The 20,298-nt window shown below is 37.8% G+C and overlaps 2 protein-coding genes across 6 annotated transcripts; one reads left to right on the top strand and one right to left on the bottom strand.

Annotated features, from left to right (window-relative positions):
* Positions 1–6: 6 nt before the first annotated feature.
* Positions 7–19,252, bottom strand: Gld (Glucose dehydrogenase). Of its 3 annotated transcripts, none has more exons than XM_064697194.1 (4): positions 19,123–19,252; positions 5,685–5,866; positions 5,503–5,623; positions 7–2,009 (listed from the first exon to the last, which is right to left on the bottom strand). In XM_064697194.1, exons 2-4 carry the CDS (start codon positions 5,850–5,852, stop codon positions 421–423), a joined length of 1,878 nt encoding a protein of 625 aa, XP_064553264.1. In that variant the 5' UTR covers positions 5,853–5,866; positions 19,123–19,252; the 3' UTR covers positions 7–420. The 3 variants fall into 3 exon arrangements, with proteins under 3 accessions (XP_064553264.1, XP_064553253.1, XP_064553274.1); XM_064697183.1 differs by lacking the exon at positions 19,123–19,252 and adding an exon at positions 13,818–14,189; XM_064697204.1 differs by lacking the exon at positions 19,123–19,252 and adding an exon at positions 13,818–14,189 and having other exon boundaries at positions 460–2,009.
* On the top strand, positions 15,075–19,429 carry Syt4 (Synaptotagmin 4). Of its 3 annotated transcripts, none has more exons than XM_064697231.1 (5): positions 15,075–15,188; positions 15,811–15,917; positions 16,515–17,692; positions 17,755–17,829; positions 17,898–19,429. In XM_064697231.1, exons 2-5 carry the CDS (start codon positions 15,875–15,877, stop codon positions 18,015–18,017), a joined length of 1,416 nt encoding a protein of 471 aa, XP_064553301.1. In that variant the 5' UTR covers positions 15,075–15,188; positions 15,811–15,874; the 3' UTR covers positions 18,018–19,429. The 3 variants fall into 3 exon arrangements, with proteins under 3 accessions (XP_064553301.1, XP_064553294.1, XP_064553289.1); XM_064697224.1 differs by having other exon boundaries at positions 15,098–15,204; XM_064697219.1 differs by having other exon boundaries at positions 15,099–15,196.
* The last annotated feature ends 869 nt before the right edge of the window (positions 19,430–20,298 follow it).

Raw genomic sequence — 20,298 nt, 5'->3', positions numbered from 1 at the left:
AAAACGTTTAACTAAATAGTTGCACTTTAATCGAACAATAAATACATGCGACAGCAATATTCTCATTCATATAATACAAAACTAATAATATTTAAATGAATGATAAACGAAATCTACAAAATTCAATGGGTGGTTTTTTTTTCTATTATTTTTGTTTGTTTTTTTTATGAAAATCGTTAACGAAAATTAGTTAAAATAGCGTAAAGTTAACTTAATGAGTGTCGGGAACTTTAGTATAGATCGCGCAACGAGGTCAGTGCTTAGAGTGAGGATTATTACGTATAGATATAGTTGAATTAGTATAGCCAAAGGGTTTCAATTTACAAGTACATAATTGTAGGATAATATGTAGAATAGTTTGAGTTGTTGCCTTATAAATAATTTCGCTTAATTTTGCAGTAATTCTTGATGGAATTTTCATTAAATTACTCTATGCAGCGTCCACGTTGCATCCACACGTCAGACCTTGGCGCCCCAGGCCCGTTTCAATAGATAGGCGCCCTTCTCCGCGATCATCACCGCCGGCGCATGTGTATTACCCGATGTAACCTGGGGCATAATGCTCGTGTCCATCACACGCAATCCTCGTATGCCATGTACCCTCAGCTCGTGATTGACAACGGCCAGGGGATCCTGTTGCGGACCCATTTTGCAGCTACCCGCCTGATGATTCTCCGGTCCGGTGTTCTGACGCACCGCACACTCCCAGTACGCATCGCTGCCAAAGGTGTGCGATTCGCAACCCTTGACGACGGTCTTGTCCAGGCGCATGCCGTACTGCTTGAGAGGCGAGCTCTGCGATAGCCTAATGGCAAACTTAATGCCATCCACCAGGGCTTTCACATCATAATCATCGGTCAGGTAGTTGGCAAAAATGCGTGGCGGATCCAGGGGATCGGCGGATCGTAGCTGAATATAACCGCGGGATCTCGGATTCAGCACAGCCGGAAAGATTTGTATGGAGCGTGAGTTGTTAGAGAGCAGTTCACCCACTTGACCTGTGCGTGCGCAGCTGGCCAAATAGCCGCCAAAGTAGAACTGCAGATCAGGTAAATCTGGTCGTTCGGCCCAGCGCGAGGACACCTTGGCGGTAACATCAGAAATGCCCGTGCCCGACATTAAGCCATCGCGGAAGAGTAAATATTCCATGGCGGTGGCCCAGTTAAGCGGCGCTGTGTCCGCATCATCGATAAAGAAATTGGTAAAATAGGCCACGTGATTCTGCAGATTCTTGCCCACGCCTGGCAAATTGTGCACGGGTCGCACATTCACCTGTTTCAGCTCATCCTTGGGCCCCACGCCGCTGAGCAGGAGTATTTGTGGGGAATTGACGGCGCCAGCGCTGAGAATCACCTCCTTCTTGGCCATAATCTTGCGCATGCTGCCAAACTGGTCGCTGACCTCCACACCCAGCACGTTCTTCGTGTGCGGATGAATCAGCACCTTCGTGACGGTTGTGTTCAGCAAAATATGCAAATTGTTGCGCATGCGTGCGGGTCGCAGGAACGCCCTTGCTGAACTATAACGAATGCCATTACGTGCGGTCATTTGGGCGATCATGAAGCCCGTGGAGTTCTGCCCGTTAAGGTCCTGCACCGAGTAGCCCATTTCCTCGCCAGCCTTGAGTATGGCATAGGACAGTGGCGGATTGTAGGGGAACTTGCCCACTGGCAAAAGGCCGCCCTTGGCATGGTATTCGGTGCCAACAGCATCTAGCTCGAGATTATCTTCGGATTTCTTAAAGAACGGCAACACATCGTTGTACGACCAGCCGGGATTGCCCTGTGCCGCCCATTTATCGTAATCCTCACGATTGCCGCGTATGTACATCATGCCATTCATTACCGATGTGCCGCCCAAGACCTTGCCACGCGGCCAATAGCAGCGCTGCTCCATCGAGGACAAGCAAGCCATGGGCTCTGGTTCTGTATTATAGCGGTAGTCAATGTCGCTGCCAATGAAGTTCAGGAACATGGAGGGTATTTGAGCGCCCACGGGTTCATCGCCACCTGCAAAGAAGCAGAAAATTAAGGGTATTTAGCTACATTTAATTGCATCATAAAGCTGGAACTAGCTTGGCATCCTCATTGCGTAATGGCAAGAAAAACACACACGCAAAGCGCAGCCTTAACTATTATTCGAACAAGTGTAAACACTTGTAACACGTAGCTACTAGCTTAAGTGTAAGCTCAATAAGACAAGATCTTAAGTGATCCGCATAGCCGCAATGAATATGCACATTGAAATATTTTATAATTCACAACTGGTTTTTGTGTAGACCTTAAACAATTGCTCACAAGGTAAGGGACACTATTATGCTTTGCAAAAATATTCACACGCCCAAGACAAGAAAAGATTGCTGACTGTAGAAAGGCCGGACCTTACAGTGGGAATGCATCTCCCGCAACAAAAAATCGATTCATTGTTTTTGTTATTTTCGCTTCAACTCAGTTTTGTGACTAAGATGTTCGTAGCAAACGGAACAAATTATGCTGATTAGAAATCAATTCACAAAAATTCTAAATGTTATTTTGGACACTAGTTGACATTTCCCAAAGCTGATTGTTAATTTCTTGCTGGATTCCTTTTATAATTTTGAGTCAGCCTTCTAGAATTTCCGTTGTGCATGCGCCCACGACGTTTGTGCAATTCGGTGCTCATCAATTAATTAAATCAATTTAAATAAAAGGGTATTTGATTGCTATTTAAACCGTGGGAGCTAAAAATTCACCGCAAGCTGTCCAAATAATAATTTAGCTTGTCATTTTGTCAGTTGAACTGAAGCCAAAACAAACAAGCTGCAATTGCAACAAATTGCGACCAGTTCAACAAAAAAGTTACTTCGACTAATAACTTGTTCTACAAAATTCAATTAGCATGCAAATAAAACAAAAAAAACAAGATTCTTTCACAATTGAAAACTCGCAGTTGTTATTTAGTGTTTACGCCGCGATCAACACAAAAAGCAATTAGCACAAAAGAGTTGGTTGAATTTATGCATTGTTGAAAATGAAATAAAACTTATAAATAAACGCGCATATGTATTCTCGTTATATTATGCAATTTTCAATTGCGTATGACAAATTAATAGCGTTACATAAATAATTGGATAAATAAAAATGTCAACAAAAAAAAAAAAAAAACTGAATATATAACAGGGTGAAACACCTTTTAACTGTATTAATTAATATATATTACTTTAAGACTGTCATAAACAAAATACACAAATTTTGTCTGGCACGCAGCACGCAAGAAATCAAAAGACTTAGAACACAAACTTGCATGTCATGCGCTAAGCTTTTTTTTTTTATTAAAAACAACATGATGTACAAGATGTTGGTATTATTTAGTACATATACAAATTTAACTTACGCGCAAATAAAACTCTTGGGATACAAACTTGTACTAAGCGTGAAATACCATATTAAAAAAAACGTGTGCTAGTTTTAATATTATATTAATTTGCGTATAAAAACCAAAGCTACTTATTTGACCTCTAGAAAAATACATCCGCCTGATGATGCACAACTTGTGCAGACGGTCGACATTGAAAATGAATAATGAACCAAGAAACAAAACGTCTATTGTCAGAATTGGAAATCAAAAAAAAAAAAGTGTCAACCCGGTGATTATAAAAACTATGCGTGCAACCAAGTGGAACCAACGCACTTAGCCAAAACGAGCACTTAACAAGCACTCATGGTAATATCGTATGGCCAACTAAGTAATCAGAATAATAGCCACTGTTAATTGTACTCTAGGCATTGTTAGATCATTAGCACCAACGCACTAACAACTATCTATCTATCTATACTTATATATTTTATATTTTTTGTTTAATTTCAGTTGTGCAATTATTATAATTAGTGACATGGCATAATAATTGTTGCACGGTAATATTTAATTAAAAGGGTTACAAGCGACACAAGCCCCAAAATCAACTCTGGCAGTGCCAAAGTACGCCTGCCGATAGGCTAATGTAAATGGACATGTTCAAGGTTGAAATCATTTGGCCAAGCCACAGTTGAGCTGTGGGGCATGACACCTTATTGCCATGTTGCTACCTGCAATTGAGTCGAGTTCACAGGTGCCAAATAATCATCCTTATCGGTCTGTGACCCACAATATCTGCTGCCTGGTACCGACTGGAGTCTGGTAAGTTTACAAAAAATAAAAGAACAAACATCTTATGATTTATGGCATGCCAAATTTTAATGCTTGGCACGTATGGGCACAGCTTTTATTTTAAGTGGATATACTAGTTAACTAAAGGCTTTGAACCAAATGCGTTGAACTAAGTATAGCATATATATGTCTGTTGAAATGTTAAGCTTTTGAGTCTCTTAATTGCTGGTTGTTTTCACAAAGAGCGCTTAATCTCTTTTGTTCTCTTCACTGAAAAAAAAAAATGAGTTTAATGTATTTTTAAACTTGTCTCACAATAAAAGATACTAAGTATTTGACATTTTCTGGCGAATTCACGCTAAGAGATGTAAAAATTTAAAGCTTTTTAGCTTCTTAACTGCTGGTGGCTTTCACAAAGAGCGCTTAATCTCTTTTGTTCCCCTTATTAAAAAAAAAGAGTTTAATGTATTTTAAAAAACTTGCACAATAAAAGATACCAAGTCTTTGACATTTTCTGGCTAATTCATGCTGAGAGTTTTTGCCAATAAATTTGAGCCAATAAATCAGGTTTGCCAGTGTTCAATACCTTATTAAGGTCTTCCTCTAATGAACTTAACATTTTTGTATTATATTTACCTTAAATATAATTAAGCGTTAACTGCTTTTATTAAAGCACACGAGCAATTCATGTTTAAATAGTCGTCAAGTTGCTTTGGGCTAAGTGAATGCCCCTCATTAAAAAACGAGCGAAAATATCGCTCTACCCACGCGCATACATGCGTTAAGTACGCGCATTTTAATTCATTCATAAACGCATTTGTAAATTGATACAAAAACAAATGCCAATTGTTAAGTGCAAAAAAGCATTGAAGCGTTTAATAAATAAATTTGCAGCTGAACGCCAAGACCAAGTGGCATATAAGCCCATAAACAATGTATATATATATATATATATATATATATATATAGTTATTTGCATAGGCGCAAATTACCGGCAGGGTAAAACTGAATGTAAGAGCTGCGTGTCGGGTGGGAGGGGAGCAGCTCGTTTATTTTACATAATGCTCAAGGCAGTTGCGGTTGCTTCTTTGCCACATTGTTGTTAGTGTTGCATGTTGTTGCTATTGTTCAGTGTTGCTCAAGTTTCATTAGTGTTGTTGCCTTTGTTTTTTCTATTCGGTTTGGTGTGCGGCTGTTGCGGTTAAGCTTCAATTACTTCTAAACAAATGCCACATAACGCGCGTCTAATTGCCCAGAGCTCACCCAGCTGGCAACATGTATACCATACATATACGGCAACATGTTGCACGGCCACAGCGACAACATGGGCGCGTCTGGCAGTTAAGCAGCTGTCAAAATCAATGGTTTACCACTTACCGGCTTCAATGAGTAGCACTTTCCACTGCGGCACCTCGGAGAGACGGGACGCAACCACAGAGCCCGCCGAACCGCCGCCAATGACAATGAAATCGTACTCATAGTCTGGCTCCGAGCGAAACTGCATGAATACATAATTAAGTTCGAGATTTGCTATTATTTTAGGAAGCATAATGACCTACCCTTGAGCTGGCGCGTCCGCAGGGATCCTCCAGATCGCATTGGGAGCGTATGAACACCTCGAGCAGACCCATGAACAGCATAAATGCGCTGCCGCCGCATGTGGAGGCGAGTGTTGGGCCGGTGGGCACGCCCACCAAACAATCGCAGGCTGATGGGCTGGTGGACATGTTGTATTAAAACACTGGAAATAGCATTTAAAAAACAAAAGACTTAGGCAACGAACTTGACAGGCATATAGTAACAAAAGACTTAGGCAACGAACTTGACTGGCTATAAAATAAAATATATTTTTAGTTTTGGCAAATTAATGTTAATTATCAATAGGAATTAAATACACATTTTATACATTTTACAATTAGATTTGGCCTTGCAACTGGAATCCATTGCAAAGATCCAAGAGCTCAACAGCAGTTCATTAAAGTACAATAGTTTGGCTGGCGTCGCTAAAGAGGCGTCGCCTGTGCACGCGAAATGTCCATAAAACAAAACAGAAACGAAAATAATTTTTGATACCTTTGGCCAAATTGCCGGCAGCATTGGTAATAACAAAAGGCCAACATAGGCAGTAGACAGACAGAAGTCATAGCTCATCATCAGCGGTCCAAAAGAGCTTGGCCCGTTGGCTTGGCTTTGTTGTTTGCATAGTTTCACATGACCTTAGCCCAATGTAGCTAAAGTGCTGGCTATCTTTTATCTTATATCTGCTTTTGACTCTTTTCCAAAAATTTCAAAACGTTGCACGTTGAGTTCATGGCGCCTGTGCCTAAAACAGAAGCAATTGTTAAACAACACGAGTACTCGCTGTAGCCCACAATCATTGAGTAATAATTATGCCATTTGCTAATCCAATTGCATTTTTGCTGCTGGCCTCTGAACTAGTGGGTGAAATTGAAAGTGATCTTTGTTGCTTCAGTTGAATTTGGGGGGTTGGACCTAGATTTGAGGAATCATTCGTCTAACTCAATCTATTTTGTTTCTATACATTTTTGATTTCTATAAAATAGCAAAATATAAATCAACGAGTTCAGGGTCCTGCTTCCTATACATCTGCATTATTTTAAATATCTTTAGAATGCGTTTCTGAGTAGAAAAATAAATTTTGATAAATATTATATTTATAGCGACAGAGGAATATTTTTTGAGGAAATAATTAGGACCTGCGCGTCCCTGGGCATCTCGCTTCAGGTTTTGTATGAAAATTTGTTTTTAATCGTCTAACTCTTTTATAAAATCAGCTAAATGTTTTTTACATTACCGAAAATCACCTATTCATTAGTTGCATACCCGAAATATCTCAATTTGTTAGCTGCACATTTTTTCACACAATTTCGGTAAGCAATTACAGCGCCAGCCGCCCGAAATCAGCATCAAAAGTGGCTAAACAATTTTGTATATTTTTGTTTTAAGGTTTTGGAGATGTCTACAACGTTTTTGACCTCAATTAGACTGAGCAACTCGGTTGATTTGGATACAGCAATCAAATTGCAATTTGTAAGCGCAAAACCAAAAACAGAAAGTTAAACAACAGAATCAAATAAACAAAAAAAAAACCAAACAGAGTCGAGAAGTGCAAGCAATTGCTACAATTCGAGATCGCCAGATCGACTTGGGACAATGATGGTGCGCACATTTGACATTTGAAACACGATTATTTTTTTTTCATTTACCATTTGAATTCGGGTTTTGGCCTCAGTTAGTGTCTCAGTTACAGTTTCCAACTCATGTTGGTAACGGCAAAGTTGAAGGATGCCTCGAAAGTAATGCAAAGCGTACGCAGCGCGCACGCGAGCGTGAAAAATCAAAAAGAGAGGCAGTTGACCTCGCAACGAGTTTTTCCATCAAGCGAAAAAAAAGAAAAAAAACAAAAACAAAAACAAATCAACAAAACACCAATCAGCAACAACTGCCTAAAAAAAATAACCAGGCGAACTTCAGAGCACAGAAAATGCGTGCAGAAATCGTGCACAGTTGTGTCCATAAAAACAAAAAATAAAAATAAATATATATACTTAAAAGTTGTTCCGATCAACTTTTGGCTCCAATGCCTTGGTTAATATAAAAATGTGTTGGAAAAACAAGCTAGGACTGTATTATACTTTTTACTATGGCTTTAAGCACGAGCCATAAATAATCGATACAATTTTATGGCAACAGAAAAGGAATACAAAAGTCTTCATTTATAATACTTATTTATCAGTACCAATTTTGAGCTAAGATATATGTTTTAAATAAATGATAACTAGCCTAAACAAAATTTCAAATTAATTGTTGTATAAAATAATTTAACAAGCTTCTGATATATCATGATTGATTCAAAAATAATCATGTAAATAATTAAGATAATTTCTTTTAAGAGAGCTAACATTGTATTCAGCTTGTTAGTCATTAAGTAGTTTTGCAATGATAAAAGATTTAAATCTTTATGCTTGGCACTTCCTTTGGCTGCCTTAACAATTGACATGCTATCTGAGGGGTGCCACTTCATAATTAGCTGTTGTATATATGGTATATATCTATATATCGCCCGGGCGTCAAACGTCTTGTGCACTGAAGCGACGAGCCTGTCGATTACACGAGTGCCACATATCAATTGTTGTTGCTGCCTGTTGCGGTTGCTACGAGCACTCACATTGTATTCGTGCTATGCGTTTGCATGATATCTTCATTGATAGGGTTGGCATTGTCTGCATTGCTGTTGCTTTTGAAGGTTTCTTTCAGCTGCTGTCAGTCTGTCAGTCCGTCAGTCAGTCAGTCACTCAGTGAGTCAGTTCAGCGTGTTGGACTCGTGCTCATTGACTTGTTGCGTTGGTGTGAACAAGATAGTTATTAAATAAAGACACGACTGCAATCTGGCATATGTTGTGTGCCCCCTACTGGCTGACTGTATATTTGGGAGATTTTCATTTTTTGGCGCTTATTAATGTGGGAATTATGCATTTATTAGAATAATAATAATAAACTAACGGAGTTTATGCGTGCCATGACAAAGGCCTCAGATTAAAGCGTGCGATTTTGTGTGTGGCTTGCGTAATGCTGTTCGAGGCTTATAGACAGGGGGCTCTGCCCAGGAAATCTGGCTGGCATCTCAGGGTCTCAGGTTTAGATCTAGCTACATCTTAACTAGCTTATAACAATTAATTGTAGCTATAGTTGACACTATGCTTGCTCAAAGAAAATATAAATAAATAATCATTATCAACGCGTCTAATCATTAACTAACAGCCGTAGCCAAATTAATGCTCTGCGCATTGTGTGGCACTTTGTAGTAATTAATTTCACCAATATGACTCAGTTTGGTGCCGCGCTATAATTTGAAACTGGTTTGGCAAATCGAAACCAACTGTTAACGGGCCACAAAAAAATTGCGAGAGAAAAAAACGGGTCATAAGGTTTTTCACGTTCGGGCGCGTCAAAATGACAAGCTGGCAAAATGTGCGCATAATTTAAAAGAGATGCAAATAAAGTGCACCATAAAAAAGAAATTAAGAGATAAAATGGAAAACAAAAAACTATCATAATACCCAAATAAGCCACGGCATGTTGCTGCTGTGCAGCCGCTTAAAGCGGATCTATAAATTAGCGGCAACAACAGCGCGGCGCGGCGTGGCAGCAACAATTTAATGCAATGCAAACATTGCATATATGCTGCCGCGGTATTGATAACTGAACTGCTCTGCGGCTATTAGGCGGCTGCAATGCCGGCGGTTGGCCATTAGAAATTGGCCAAGAAACCAAACAGTGTGGCGGCTAACAACATTGACAACAACAGCAACAAGCAGCAACAAGCAGCAACAACAGCAACAAGCAGCAGCGGCAGCAATTGCATTCGCAATTCGAAGGAAGCGGCCGCGCAATGTTTGGCTAAACTTGGACAATGCATCTCATAGCTTGCATCTCTGACTGTGGCTGTGTATCTGTGACTCTCTCGCAGCTCGGATGCCGGTGCCGGTCGCATGGCTTAACTTCCTATTTTCACTTTCGTTCGTCTTGCGCCCAGGCTGGCCATGGAAATGCAACAACAACATTTCCAACTACTGCCAAACTGCAACCAAGTGATTCGTATTTTTGTATTTTATTTTTGTTTCTTTTGTTTCGCGCATTGTCAACGCGCTTTCAACAATGTGCGAATATTTTTATGTGAGAATTTGCCAATTGTTTATGTTATTTTCTTGTTGTCATGCCCATCACGTAATTGTTGATTTTGTCTTGAATGCGCTTTGCTTTATTGGATTTTTGGTTTTTTTTTTAGACAAGTGTTGTCAAGTTTTACATTTGTAAAAAGCATTTACAGATTATGTAAGAAAGCTTTAATTCTTTTCCCATACGACTCTTTGATTATATTTGGAATATTATGCAACATATTGGCAATTTATTTATTTAATTATAATTTTTCTAAGTTGTGCTAAAAACGTGTATTATTTTTGGGGTGTTAAAAATGTGCATATATTCAATATTTTCACATATATATCTATTAAAATGTATTAGTATTCATTTATTTTAGCATTTAGCAGTTGACAGTTGTCGGGTTTTTCATTATGATATAAGAACGAACATTACGCTGCAATTGTTGAATAATCATTGTAGGCACGCTTAAATAGCGATAAAAATCTCAAATAAAACAATAAAAACTAAGAAAAGCCACTGAAGGGGCATAGAGCACAGCAGAATTGTAAAATTGTTAATTTTTAATTATTTCCAGTTAATACAGACCCATAATTTACATAGCACGAATCGGTTTTATGGACTATACGTATTTCGTAGAAACGGAAATGCCACAAACAATACTTAAAAGTTGCTTCCACTAAAAATACCAGCTCGAAACGTGAACTTTTTGTTTTATACAGTTTATTTAAATTTTTTCTATGTTGCACGAACTACGTGATTGAATATTTGCAACATTTTGCAGCATTTGCATTTTCCCGAAAATGTTCAGTTGCATTTTTCTACAGTTTTTTTTTGTTTTTTTTTTTTGGGCTGTTGCAATGGCAACGCCATGTAATACCCTTGGCTGCCCAGTGCACGGCCGCTGGGCTGATGCTTGCCAATTACGTTGGCGCTGCCAACAACTAGCAACAGCAATGAGGTGCAACAACAACTAGCAACAACTGCATTGTGACCACAATTAAGTTTAAAGTGAAATTCTGCAATTGCTGGCACATCATTTGAGGCTACGCTGAGATGAGCTTTGCGCCTTTGATTGATCGCTGGTTACGTGCTGAAAAAGGTAAAAAGCGGGCAGCAACAACTGCAGCAGCAGCAGCAGCAAATGAAATGTGTTGCTGTTTTGGCCTCCAGGCGGATGCAACAGCGCTCAGGAGCTGCCTGTCAACTATGTTGGAGCTTGACTCCGGCTTGAATGTGCCACCGTGATTTCTGCCAAATGCCCGACACTAACAACACTTTTAGTTTCATTGCTAAATGAGTGAATTTGTTAACAGAGCAATTGTTGTTGCTGCTGCTGCTGCTGTAATTGATGTTTTATACAAATTTCTCACGCTTGTCGCTAGGATAACATTTTTTTTAAAATCGTTTATACCGGCCAGACAGACAGCTAGAGGCTAAAAGCATGTTTGCTGTACACTCAGCTTAAGCTGATAACCAGCTTTGATAATATTCGCATCAATATGTTCAAGCGCATGCTATCAATATTTATTATGCTATTTTTGAAAGCTGAACAAACAGGAACTTAATTGTTCTTAAAACCACTCAAACAAGCAGACATGTTGCATTGAAGCTTATTGACTATGGGATACACTTTGAATTTAAATTAATAAATTAAATAGATAAGATATAAAATTGCAATATAAGTATACAATTCACATTTATACAATGTATTAATTAATTTATTCATAAGGCGAAAATAGGGAATAATTTATTAAAATCTTAAATGAACAATATTTTTTGAAAGCCTCACAAATATTGGAATCATGCCATATGCAGCTAGTAAGGTAATACATACATATATATAATGCTAAATTAAAAAAAAAAACAATAAATAATTAATGACTAGCAACTTAAGCCTTTGACTTAAGCCTTTCGACTTTCTAAAAAGTAAATATGCATAAAATGATATGCTAATCAACATTTTGAAGCATTCTTAAATGCCAACACCAAGTCAGGCAAAGACTACAACCAATTGCCCGTCTCATGTGACCCAGTTAGGGTTTATTTTGTTAGTGTCACCGTTTCTGGCTTATAAAGTGTGCCACTTCTAAGCTGCAAATAAAAATCTGCCATAACGAATTGTAAACAAATAGAGTCCAAACCGAAGATCGTTTAAATGGCAAAAGGCAAATGGAAAAAACTACAACAGCGGCACAAAAGGAGCCAAGTAAAAGGCACACAGATCGCAGATGAATGAATGAATGAACGAGTGCCAGCCAAAACAAAAACAAAAAAAAAAAAAAATCAAAAAGGGAGCCAACAGCAAGGCAGATAAACAAACAGATAGCAGCAAAAAGTCAATCGTTGCCGTTCAAGAGTAGCAACAATAGGCAACAAAAATCCTATAAAAATAGTAACAGCAACAACAATGGGAGGTAGCCGTTCAGCACGCTCCCAAAAAAACATGGGGAGATACAAATTGTATCTTTAGCTGACATTTCAACATGACTCCAACTACAATTCCAACTGTGACTCGTGTGTTTGATTGTGTCTCTGCATGTGTGTGTGTTTGTGTGTGTGTGTGTGTGTGTTTCGGTTAAACTACATGCCAAATCTGTCAAGACGCCACAAAAGAAAGCGGGCATCGGCGTGGGTGTCTGGCGGTCAAAGCACTCGCCAATTCAATCTGAAGCTGAACATTTCATTTCAATGCCCGCAGTCGGCACATGTTCGAGATACCCTAGATAATGAGCAAGCCCACCGATTGGCAATTGCTTTTTAACCACTGTCTGGCCTCAATACCAAAATGTGATTGATCATCGCTTCACGCGCTGCACCCCCTCCAAGCATCGCTCCTTAAGATCGTGCGCTCTTCAAAATATCATAAATTTGATATGTAATATACAGAAGAAAAAAAGTGCGCGTTCGAACTTTTGCTTAATGAGTTCAGGTAAAGTCATAATTTTAAAAATTATTTTTAATCCAAATTATTCATTTTATTTGAAATTTATTCAAATAAAAAAAAAAGGTAAATATCTCCCTTTATTTTTATGTTATCGATGAGCAAAAAATTCAATTATATTTGCGACATTTTTTGGCATGATTTGATACTGAGATAATTTTGTATACCCAGCATCACATTAAAACCGCATTAAGAAGGGTATGATCATGTTTTGAGATAATAAAAAATAGCCAAAAAAAAATCGTCTGTCATCCTATAAAGCATTTTTGAGTGTTTAAAATAGCTGGGCCCAGTCAAGCAGATCTCAGAGAGAGATTTCATATAATTCTTAGACAAGTCTTAACCATAATAGAATTTATTTTCACACTTTAACTTGAAGCCTAAAATAAAACTGTACTTTGATATGTTTAGTTGAACATATTTAACTGTCTTTTAGTTTTTAAGTATAGGGTATTCGCAAGTCAAACACACTCATCCAGCGTACCCTTACCAGTTGTAGGTAAAATGCACTTAAAAACGGATATTCACATGCATTCAAATCGATTGCAGATCTTTTACACACACTAAATAAAGTGCTCTGAAGTCTTTTACAAAGCCGAACGCTTCCGTTGGCAAGAGAAAAAATCAAAAAAAAAAAAAACCGGGCTAATTTCCTATTACTGTAATGAACGTTTTATGAACTGCTATAACGCAACACCTTAATTCGAGTACGATACGGTATTTTTTTTTTTTTGTTGTTGCCTCAGATACAGAGAGCAGAAAAATCGAACCGATTAGCGAGCACATGGGTCACATAGGTATAGAAAAGAAAAACCTGTACAATGGTCAAACTAAAATTAGAAGTCGAAAAAATCGTGAGGCACACACAGACACACAAACACACACACGTAATGCTCGTTAATTGTGTCAATATGAAACGTAATAAAGCACTTTTTAGAATGTAACTGCAAAAGGTGCAAACACTAAATTTAAACCAACTTCGTTGCCAAGTTCCGTTTCGGGATTGCAAGCGACGCTTCCTCAAATGCCAAAGCTGTGGTCAATCACAGAAATAAAAGGTACTCACAGTTTTCTATGCCCGTGTCCAGTTGTTGGCCAGTTTCCTTTTCGGTTTGCCGCAAAAAAACAATTAGCTCTCTTGGCTTTTATTTTCTGATTGTGCCGCTCCTTATTGGTAATGCCTTTTTGGCAAATTGCACAACTCACCGAAGACGTGCACAATAATTTGACAAAAACTATTTTTTAAATGTTTTTCGGCTTATTTTTTGGTGACTTTTTTTCTTTTGAATTCGTTAGCACACACAGTAGCACAGTAACACACGCACAGTACTTAGTTGTGCCTTCTTTGGCTTGAACGGGCAGCAGACAAGTCTGCTTGCAGTTTAGGCCTGGCTAAGATTTTGCTAAACTTGTTTTGAACTGCGCGCAATCGCAGACCGTCGTCGACTCAGCGTTTGGCCGGCAAGCGCGGCTCTTTTTAAACTCCCCCCAAAAACGCCAATACGAAGCTTGAGCTGTTAACTGGTTCGTTTTTTCAGTTGGTTCCGGAGCAACTGGTTCCAGCTGCGCTCACGTTGTGTAGCTTAAAGCTCGCTTGCCGCTCTCCGGTTGCTTGCTAGCAAATTTTTATTTTTTAAGCCCTAATATTGTTTAATATAAAAACATGTTCTAACTATTGAAATGAATTTTATAAACTTGCAAATATTTAAGTTACAAGAGTTAGCAAGATCACGATCAATAATATATATTAAATGGCAATTTTTATTTAAAGATATTCAATATTTTATTGTCAGTTTAAGCTACTTGTGCGTTGTTTAGTGGTGCAACAAATATATGCTTATATTGAAATGGATTTATGTATTTTTATGCATATTTCTAGAGTTTTTATCACCATAAGCAATATTCCTATACTTAGCAAATCTAGGCTATATATAAATAATTTCAATTCCAAATGCGAAATGTAACTGAAATATTTTCGTTTCTACTGAGCTTAAAAGCAGATGTTGATCTTAATGCTTTTTGATCTAATACAGTTTAAGACCTTGAATAAGCAAGCATACGCAACACACCCCAACTCCTTATTTGGGTGACTCATGCTAAAGTGTTGGTGAGCCTATTCGGATGCAGCCAGTGCTGTATAGCTCGCATTCGAGCTAGCGAATCATACCCAGCAACTACGTCACTGGCTTCTTCAACCACCGCTTAGAGGCAAATGCTACGCAAAATGTAACGAGTGCCAAAGCACTCGCTGAGCAGCCCACACGAAAATGTAACGAGTGCGCTCAGTGCGCGGGCGCAGAATTAACGATTTGCAGCTGGGCAACGAGTTGGCTCAAGACACTTGAAAGGCAAAATAAAGTACAACGGCTGTGGAACTGCGTTGTACAATTTGAGCATATAAAATTTGAAAAATAGTAGCAAAATAACAAGGAAGAAAGTAAGCAGGTATAAAAGTAAGAATATAATAATAATAATAACTAAAAGAAACGTTTTAAATCAGTTTTAAAAATGCTGAAAGACACCCAATTAAAGCCAGCTGCAGCAAAAGAAGAGAAAATTTGGCATACAGTTTAAAACAAGTGTTAAGAAAGCTCTTAAAGCACATTTCAAAGATTGAGTGAAAAAATATAACAAAAATACGTAAGTTTAGTAAATTTGGAGTAAAAGAGTAGTGAAAAATTTTTATTGAACTTGAAAAAAACCCAAGAAGTAATGCGAGCTGTGCCTTCAGCGGGGGTGGGTCGATGAATCATGCGAATTAGCCACACAAGTATGCATGTACAGGTTTCCCGACTGTGTGAGAGTGTGTGTCCGTGTGTGTGTGTGTGAGTGTCGCAAGTAATGAAAAATAACAACAAGAGTGTGCGAAAAACGTAAAAACCCCAGCAGCAGCTGGCAAAAAAGAAAGAAAAGCTTAGCACAGATTTGTGGTAAAATCGATGTGAGGAGCCGACACCAAAAATCTTCTTTTCATGTTCCTTTTTTTTTTTTTTAACTTCTATTTTTATCTTTTTAACTAACTTGAGGTACTCATTCTGACTAATTGTTCTTCCGTACAGCTACGCGTAACTTCAAAGCAGCTAAGACCAAGCGCAGGGCGGCTCAAGCCACAAGGCACTTAAAATGGCTGACGAGTATATGCCAGATGTCAGCATGATGGACACAAGTGAGTAACATATTGTGGCCAAAGCTAATGGCCATAATTAGCATTGTCTAAATGTTAGAAAGTTGCGGCAGAAGTTAAGTCTTCAGAAGTTTTCTTTGTAATAATAATATCTTGGGGTATTATTAAATTGTTACGAACGATGTAACTCATTATTTATATTATATATATATATATATATATATATATATATTTTAGATAAGAACAACGATTCAGGTCGATAAAGTCATATCAATTCGGCTGTCTGTCTGCTTCCAGATAAAAAAAAAGACTTTTTAGCAGCTTTTCAAAACTTACTCTCTCTATTGTTTTTGTTCTTCGAGATATGATACATTTTTAATAATTTTTATCAAAGTCAGCTTTTTTATAGCAAGGTTTAGAAAATATGAAGTTATATAAATAATTATTATTTTTTTTTTTTAATATTTTCATCATGTTTGAGGCAGCATCTGAGTGATTTGGCTTAAAATTAGTTTAGTTTTCAGCACTTATCTAAATACAGCCAATATAAATATGAGAGCAATTAGTTTTTCCCCACCGAAGCTAGCTCTAGTAAAGTACTTTTTAATTTCTAATTATTTTTGTTTGTATCTGCTGCAGTTGTGCCCGCCATATTGGGCCTCACTGCAGCCGCGGTGCTCTCGACGGTGGCCTGCATCTGTGCCAAGCAGATGCGGCTACGCAACAAGAAGCAGAACCATCATGATGCGTCATTCCCATTCCAACCGACACGACGTCCGACCGCAGTTCGTTCGCCAAGCGGCCAGCCGCCGCACTATCTGAAGAAATCACCATCGCCCACCGGTGGCAAGCAGATGGGCTTGCTCTCACCCATGCAGGATCAGTCGACATCGCCGACAGCGCCGCCAAATATGAAATATGCCGAGGAGGACGAGGTGGCACAGTCGCAGCTTGCACAGCAGCAGCAGCAAAACTCCAACAAGCTACACGTTGTGGACAATGCCAAGCACCACAATCAACACCATTCGCCAGTGGAGACCATTGCCAATGGCAATGTGACCATCACACTGGACGAGACGCTATCCAATGGCAAGGAGCTGACCGTATGCGATCAATATGGCAAGCTGGGCACCATTTACTTCAAGCTGCGCTACTTGGCCGAACGGAATGCACTCATGGTATCCATCATACGCTGCCGCGGGCTGCCCAGCAAGGGTGGTGCTGGCGGCACTGGGGATATACCCACTGGCATGAATGGACGCACCCAGGCCGCAACCGATCCGTATGTAAAGCTGCAGCTGCTGCCGGACAAACAGCACAAGGTGAAGACTCGCGTGGTGCGCAACACCAGGAATCCTGTTTACGACGAGGACTTCACCTTTTATGGCTTGAATATGAATGATCTGCAAAATATGAGCCTGCACTTTGTTATACTCAGCTTTGATCGTTATTCGCGCGATGATGTTATTGGCGAGGTTGTCTGCCCATTGTCTTCCATCGAGATCGGTGATATATCGAAGGAGGCGCTCTCGATTAGCAAGGAGATACAGCCACGCAGCCTGAAGATACGCGCTCAAGGACGTGGCGAGCTGCTCATCTCGCTCTGCTGGCAGCCGGCAGCCGGACGCTTGACCGTCGTTTTGCTAAAGGCGCGCAATTTGCCCCGCATGGACGTCACCGGCCTCGCTGATCCCTATGTCAAGATCTATTTGCTGTACAATGGTCAGCGCATAGCCAAGAAGAAGACTCATGTCAAAAAGCGCACCCTGAGTCCGGTCTTCAATGAGAGCTTTGCTTTTGACATACCCGCTGCAGAGGTGAGTTGAACTAAAAGTCTCTTATGCGTCTCTTAATTTTACTATTTGTGCATCTTTTGTAGGGCACTGGCGCCACCTTGGAAGGTGTCTCCCTGGAGCTAATGCTGCTCGACTGGGATCGCGTGACCAAGAATGAGGTAAGAGCCCATAGTATACTTTAAGTAGGTAAAACTATCAAAACTCTCAACCTCTTACGTCCACCTAGGTTATTGGACGCTTAGAGTTGGGTGGACCCAATTCAAGCAGCACCGCTTTGAATCATTGGAATGAGGTTTGCAATTCGCCACGTCGCCAAATTGCCGAATGGCACAAGCTAAATGAGTAAAACTCTTAAATTTTATCAAATTTTGGGGCAGCGATCCGGCGCTGGCGCCGCCTATTCAACCACAACAAGAACAACAACAGGCAAACAAAAATTAAATATATTATAATTTGTATTATCATTTTTATACTGCGTGCATAACAAACATTTATTTTCAATTAATTAAAGATTTTTAAATATTTGTTTTAATTATGCTCAATATATTTCTTTAAACTTTTAATGTGTGGCACAAGACACACAACATTTACATAAAAAAAAAAAAAGTTGAAGAAAAAGTAATTTACAAAAAGAAACAAGAAAATTTAAGTAAATTAAATGTATTAGAAAATGTTTAGTATGTAACGACGCGTGTTAATGTAAGATAATTAATTTAAAGAACATGATACACTTATAATTATATTGAAAATTAAAACAGGTACACATACGTATAAAGAACTTCAATTTGTTGCTGTATAAAAATCATTACTTAAATGTTGGGCTACATTTTTTTGAATTAATAATTTCTTATTGAGCTTTAACTTTTATTTTGCACTGTAAAATTACATATTACCTGAAGAAAAATTGTTTGTAGTCCATTTATTATAACTCTGCCCACCATGAATACATTTGGTATTTGTTTAATATGTATTTATATTGTAGCTTTAATTTTAAGCATATGTTTATTTAATATTTACCACAAACTGAGTTCTGAATACCAAACACATGTAGGAAACCCCCGAGAAAATACTTGAATAGTGCTTTACACAACAAATTTTCCAAATGTGTCCGCAGTGAGACAAACGCTTACCGCTTATATCTTTATATACATATAAACAAAAGAAAAATAACCAAAAAAAAAAAACCAAACCAAAATAAATCGAAAAGAAAACGAAACTTGAGAGAACACGCAGCAATTTGCTTAGGCACCAAAAAGCTACAAAATCACACACAAAAAAAGAACGAAACAAGTCAAAACCCAAAAACTAAACAACACAATAGAATAGTACTTATAAGATGGCAAATCATATTGTATGTAGAAACCACAATTTAAAAGTAATTATATTATGTAGAGTTACGAGATACATAGAAGGCATAGCTCAAAATGATGGCAAACTCTTACGGCACTTACCCAAACGTACTTCTATAATATTTCTAAGCCCAACTAAGCAAAGCTTACCACGCAAACCCCACAACAATTGAACCGTGTAATTGGATGCTATGAGAGACATTTATAAAATCAATTTTGTAAAACGTTGACAGAAAATGCAAAAAATGAAAACAACAGAAAATAAAAAGGAAACAAATGCGAGCACAAAATGCATACTATAATATAATCATACCCGCAAAAATAAGAAAACCAAAAATTCAATTTGTGTCCACAATCAAACTTCAATTCGTCTAAAGTGCATACAATAATTAAAAAAAAAAAAAAGAAAGCCGATTTTCATATACATATAAATATATATACATACATCAAAATATAGTATATACATACTTCATGCAAATGATTATATATACTAACTGACATATATACTAACTAAATACATGCACACATATAAAGTGAAATGTATAATTCTACATATACATACATATGTAATAGGAATGATAAGAGACATTGAATGGTTAATTTCAGTAATAAAAACATATATAAAATATAAAAAATGATATAATATTTTAGTATTTTATTTGAATTTATTAGAGTTGAGAATATATTCAGTACTATTTAAAGTTGATAATTCCAAAATGTAGTTGAAACTCAATTACATGCATCTCGACTCGAACTCTTGGTTTATATTATATATGGATGGAAGCCAGCAGTGGGATGGTAAGTGTACAACTTTAGACTTGTAAAATTCTCTTTTGTTTACTTGGATGGAAAATAAAATAAAATAAATAAATATTTATTTTTAATGCTGGTTTGGGCGACCTTTTCATTTTTAAATATTTACTTAGCTGGGTCGATGTTTTGTTTATATTGAATTTGAATAATATATTCAAATATCGACATATAGTATGCAATTCTTATGAATTCATTTAAGCTTTAAATTTTTTCCAGCTTTGACTATAATTTGTAGCTGGGCACGGTTTATCTCTTTGTTAGTAGCAAAACTAAGTTTAGCTAAGACTCATTCTTTCTACTCTGAAGTTTTTATGCCCTGAACCCATTGAAAATGGGTATAATGCTCTTTTTTTTTTATTATTGAATTTAGTGTTTGCATCTTACTTTCAAAATTTAATTAACTCTTTTAAAAATATTTAAATTTGTTTGTAAAAATATCTAACAAATACTTAAAAAATTAAAAAT

Source organism: Drosophila montana, unplaced genomic scaffold, assembly GCF_035044405.1.
Source record: "Drosophila montana isolate Dmon_TW-CO22-7 unplaced genomic scaffold, ASM3504440v1 contig_1505_1, whole genome shotgun sequence".
Classification (NCBI taxonomy): Eukaryota; Metazoa; Arthropoda; class Insecta; order Diptera; family Drosophilidae; genus Drosophila; species Drosophila montana.
The sequence above is the reverse complement of the archived record's forward strand: the minus strand, read 5'-3'. Positions and strand labels throughout refer to the sequence as shown.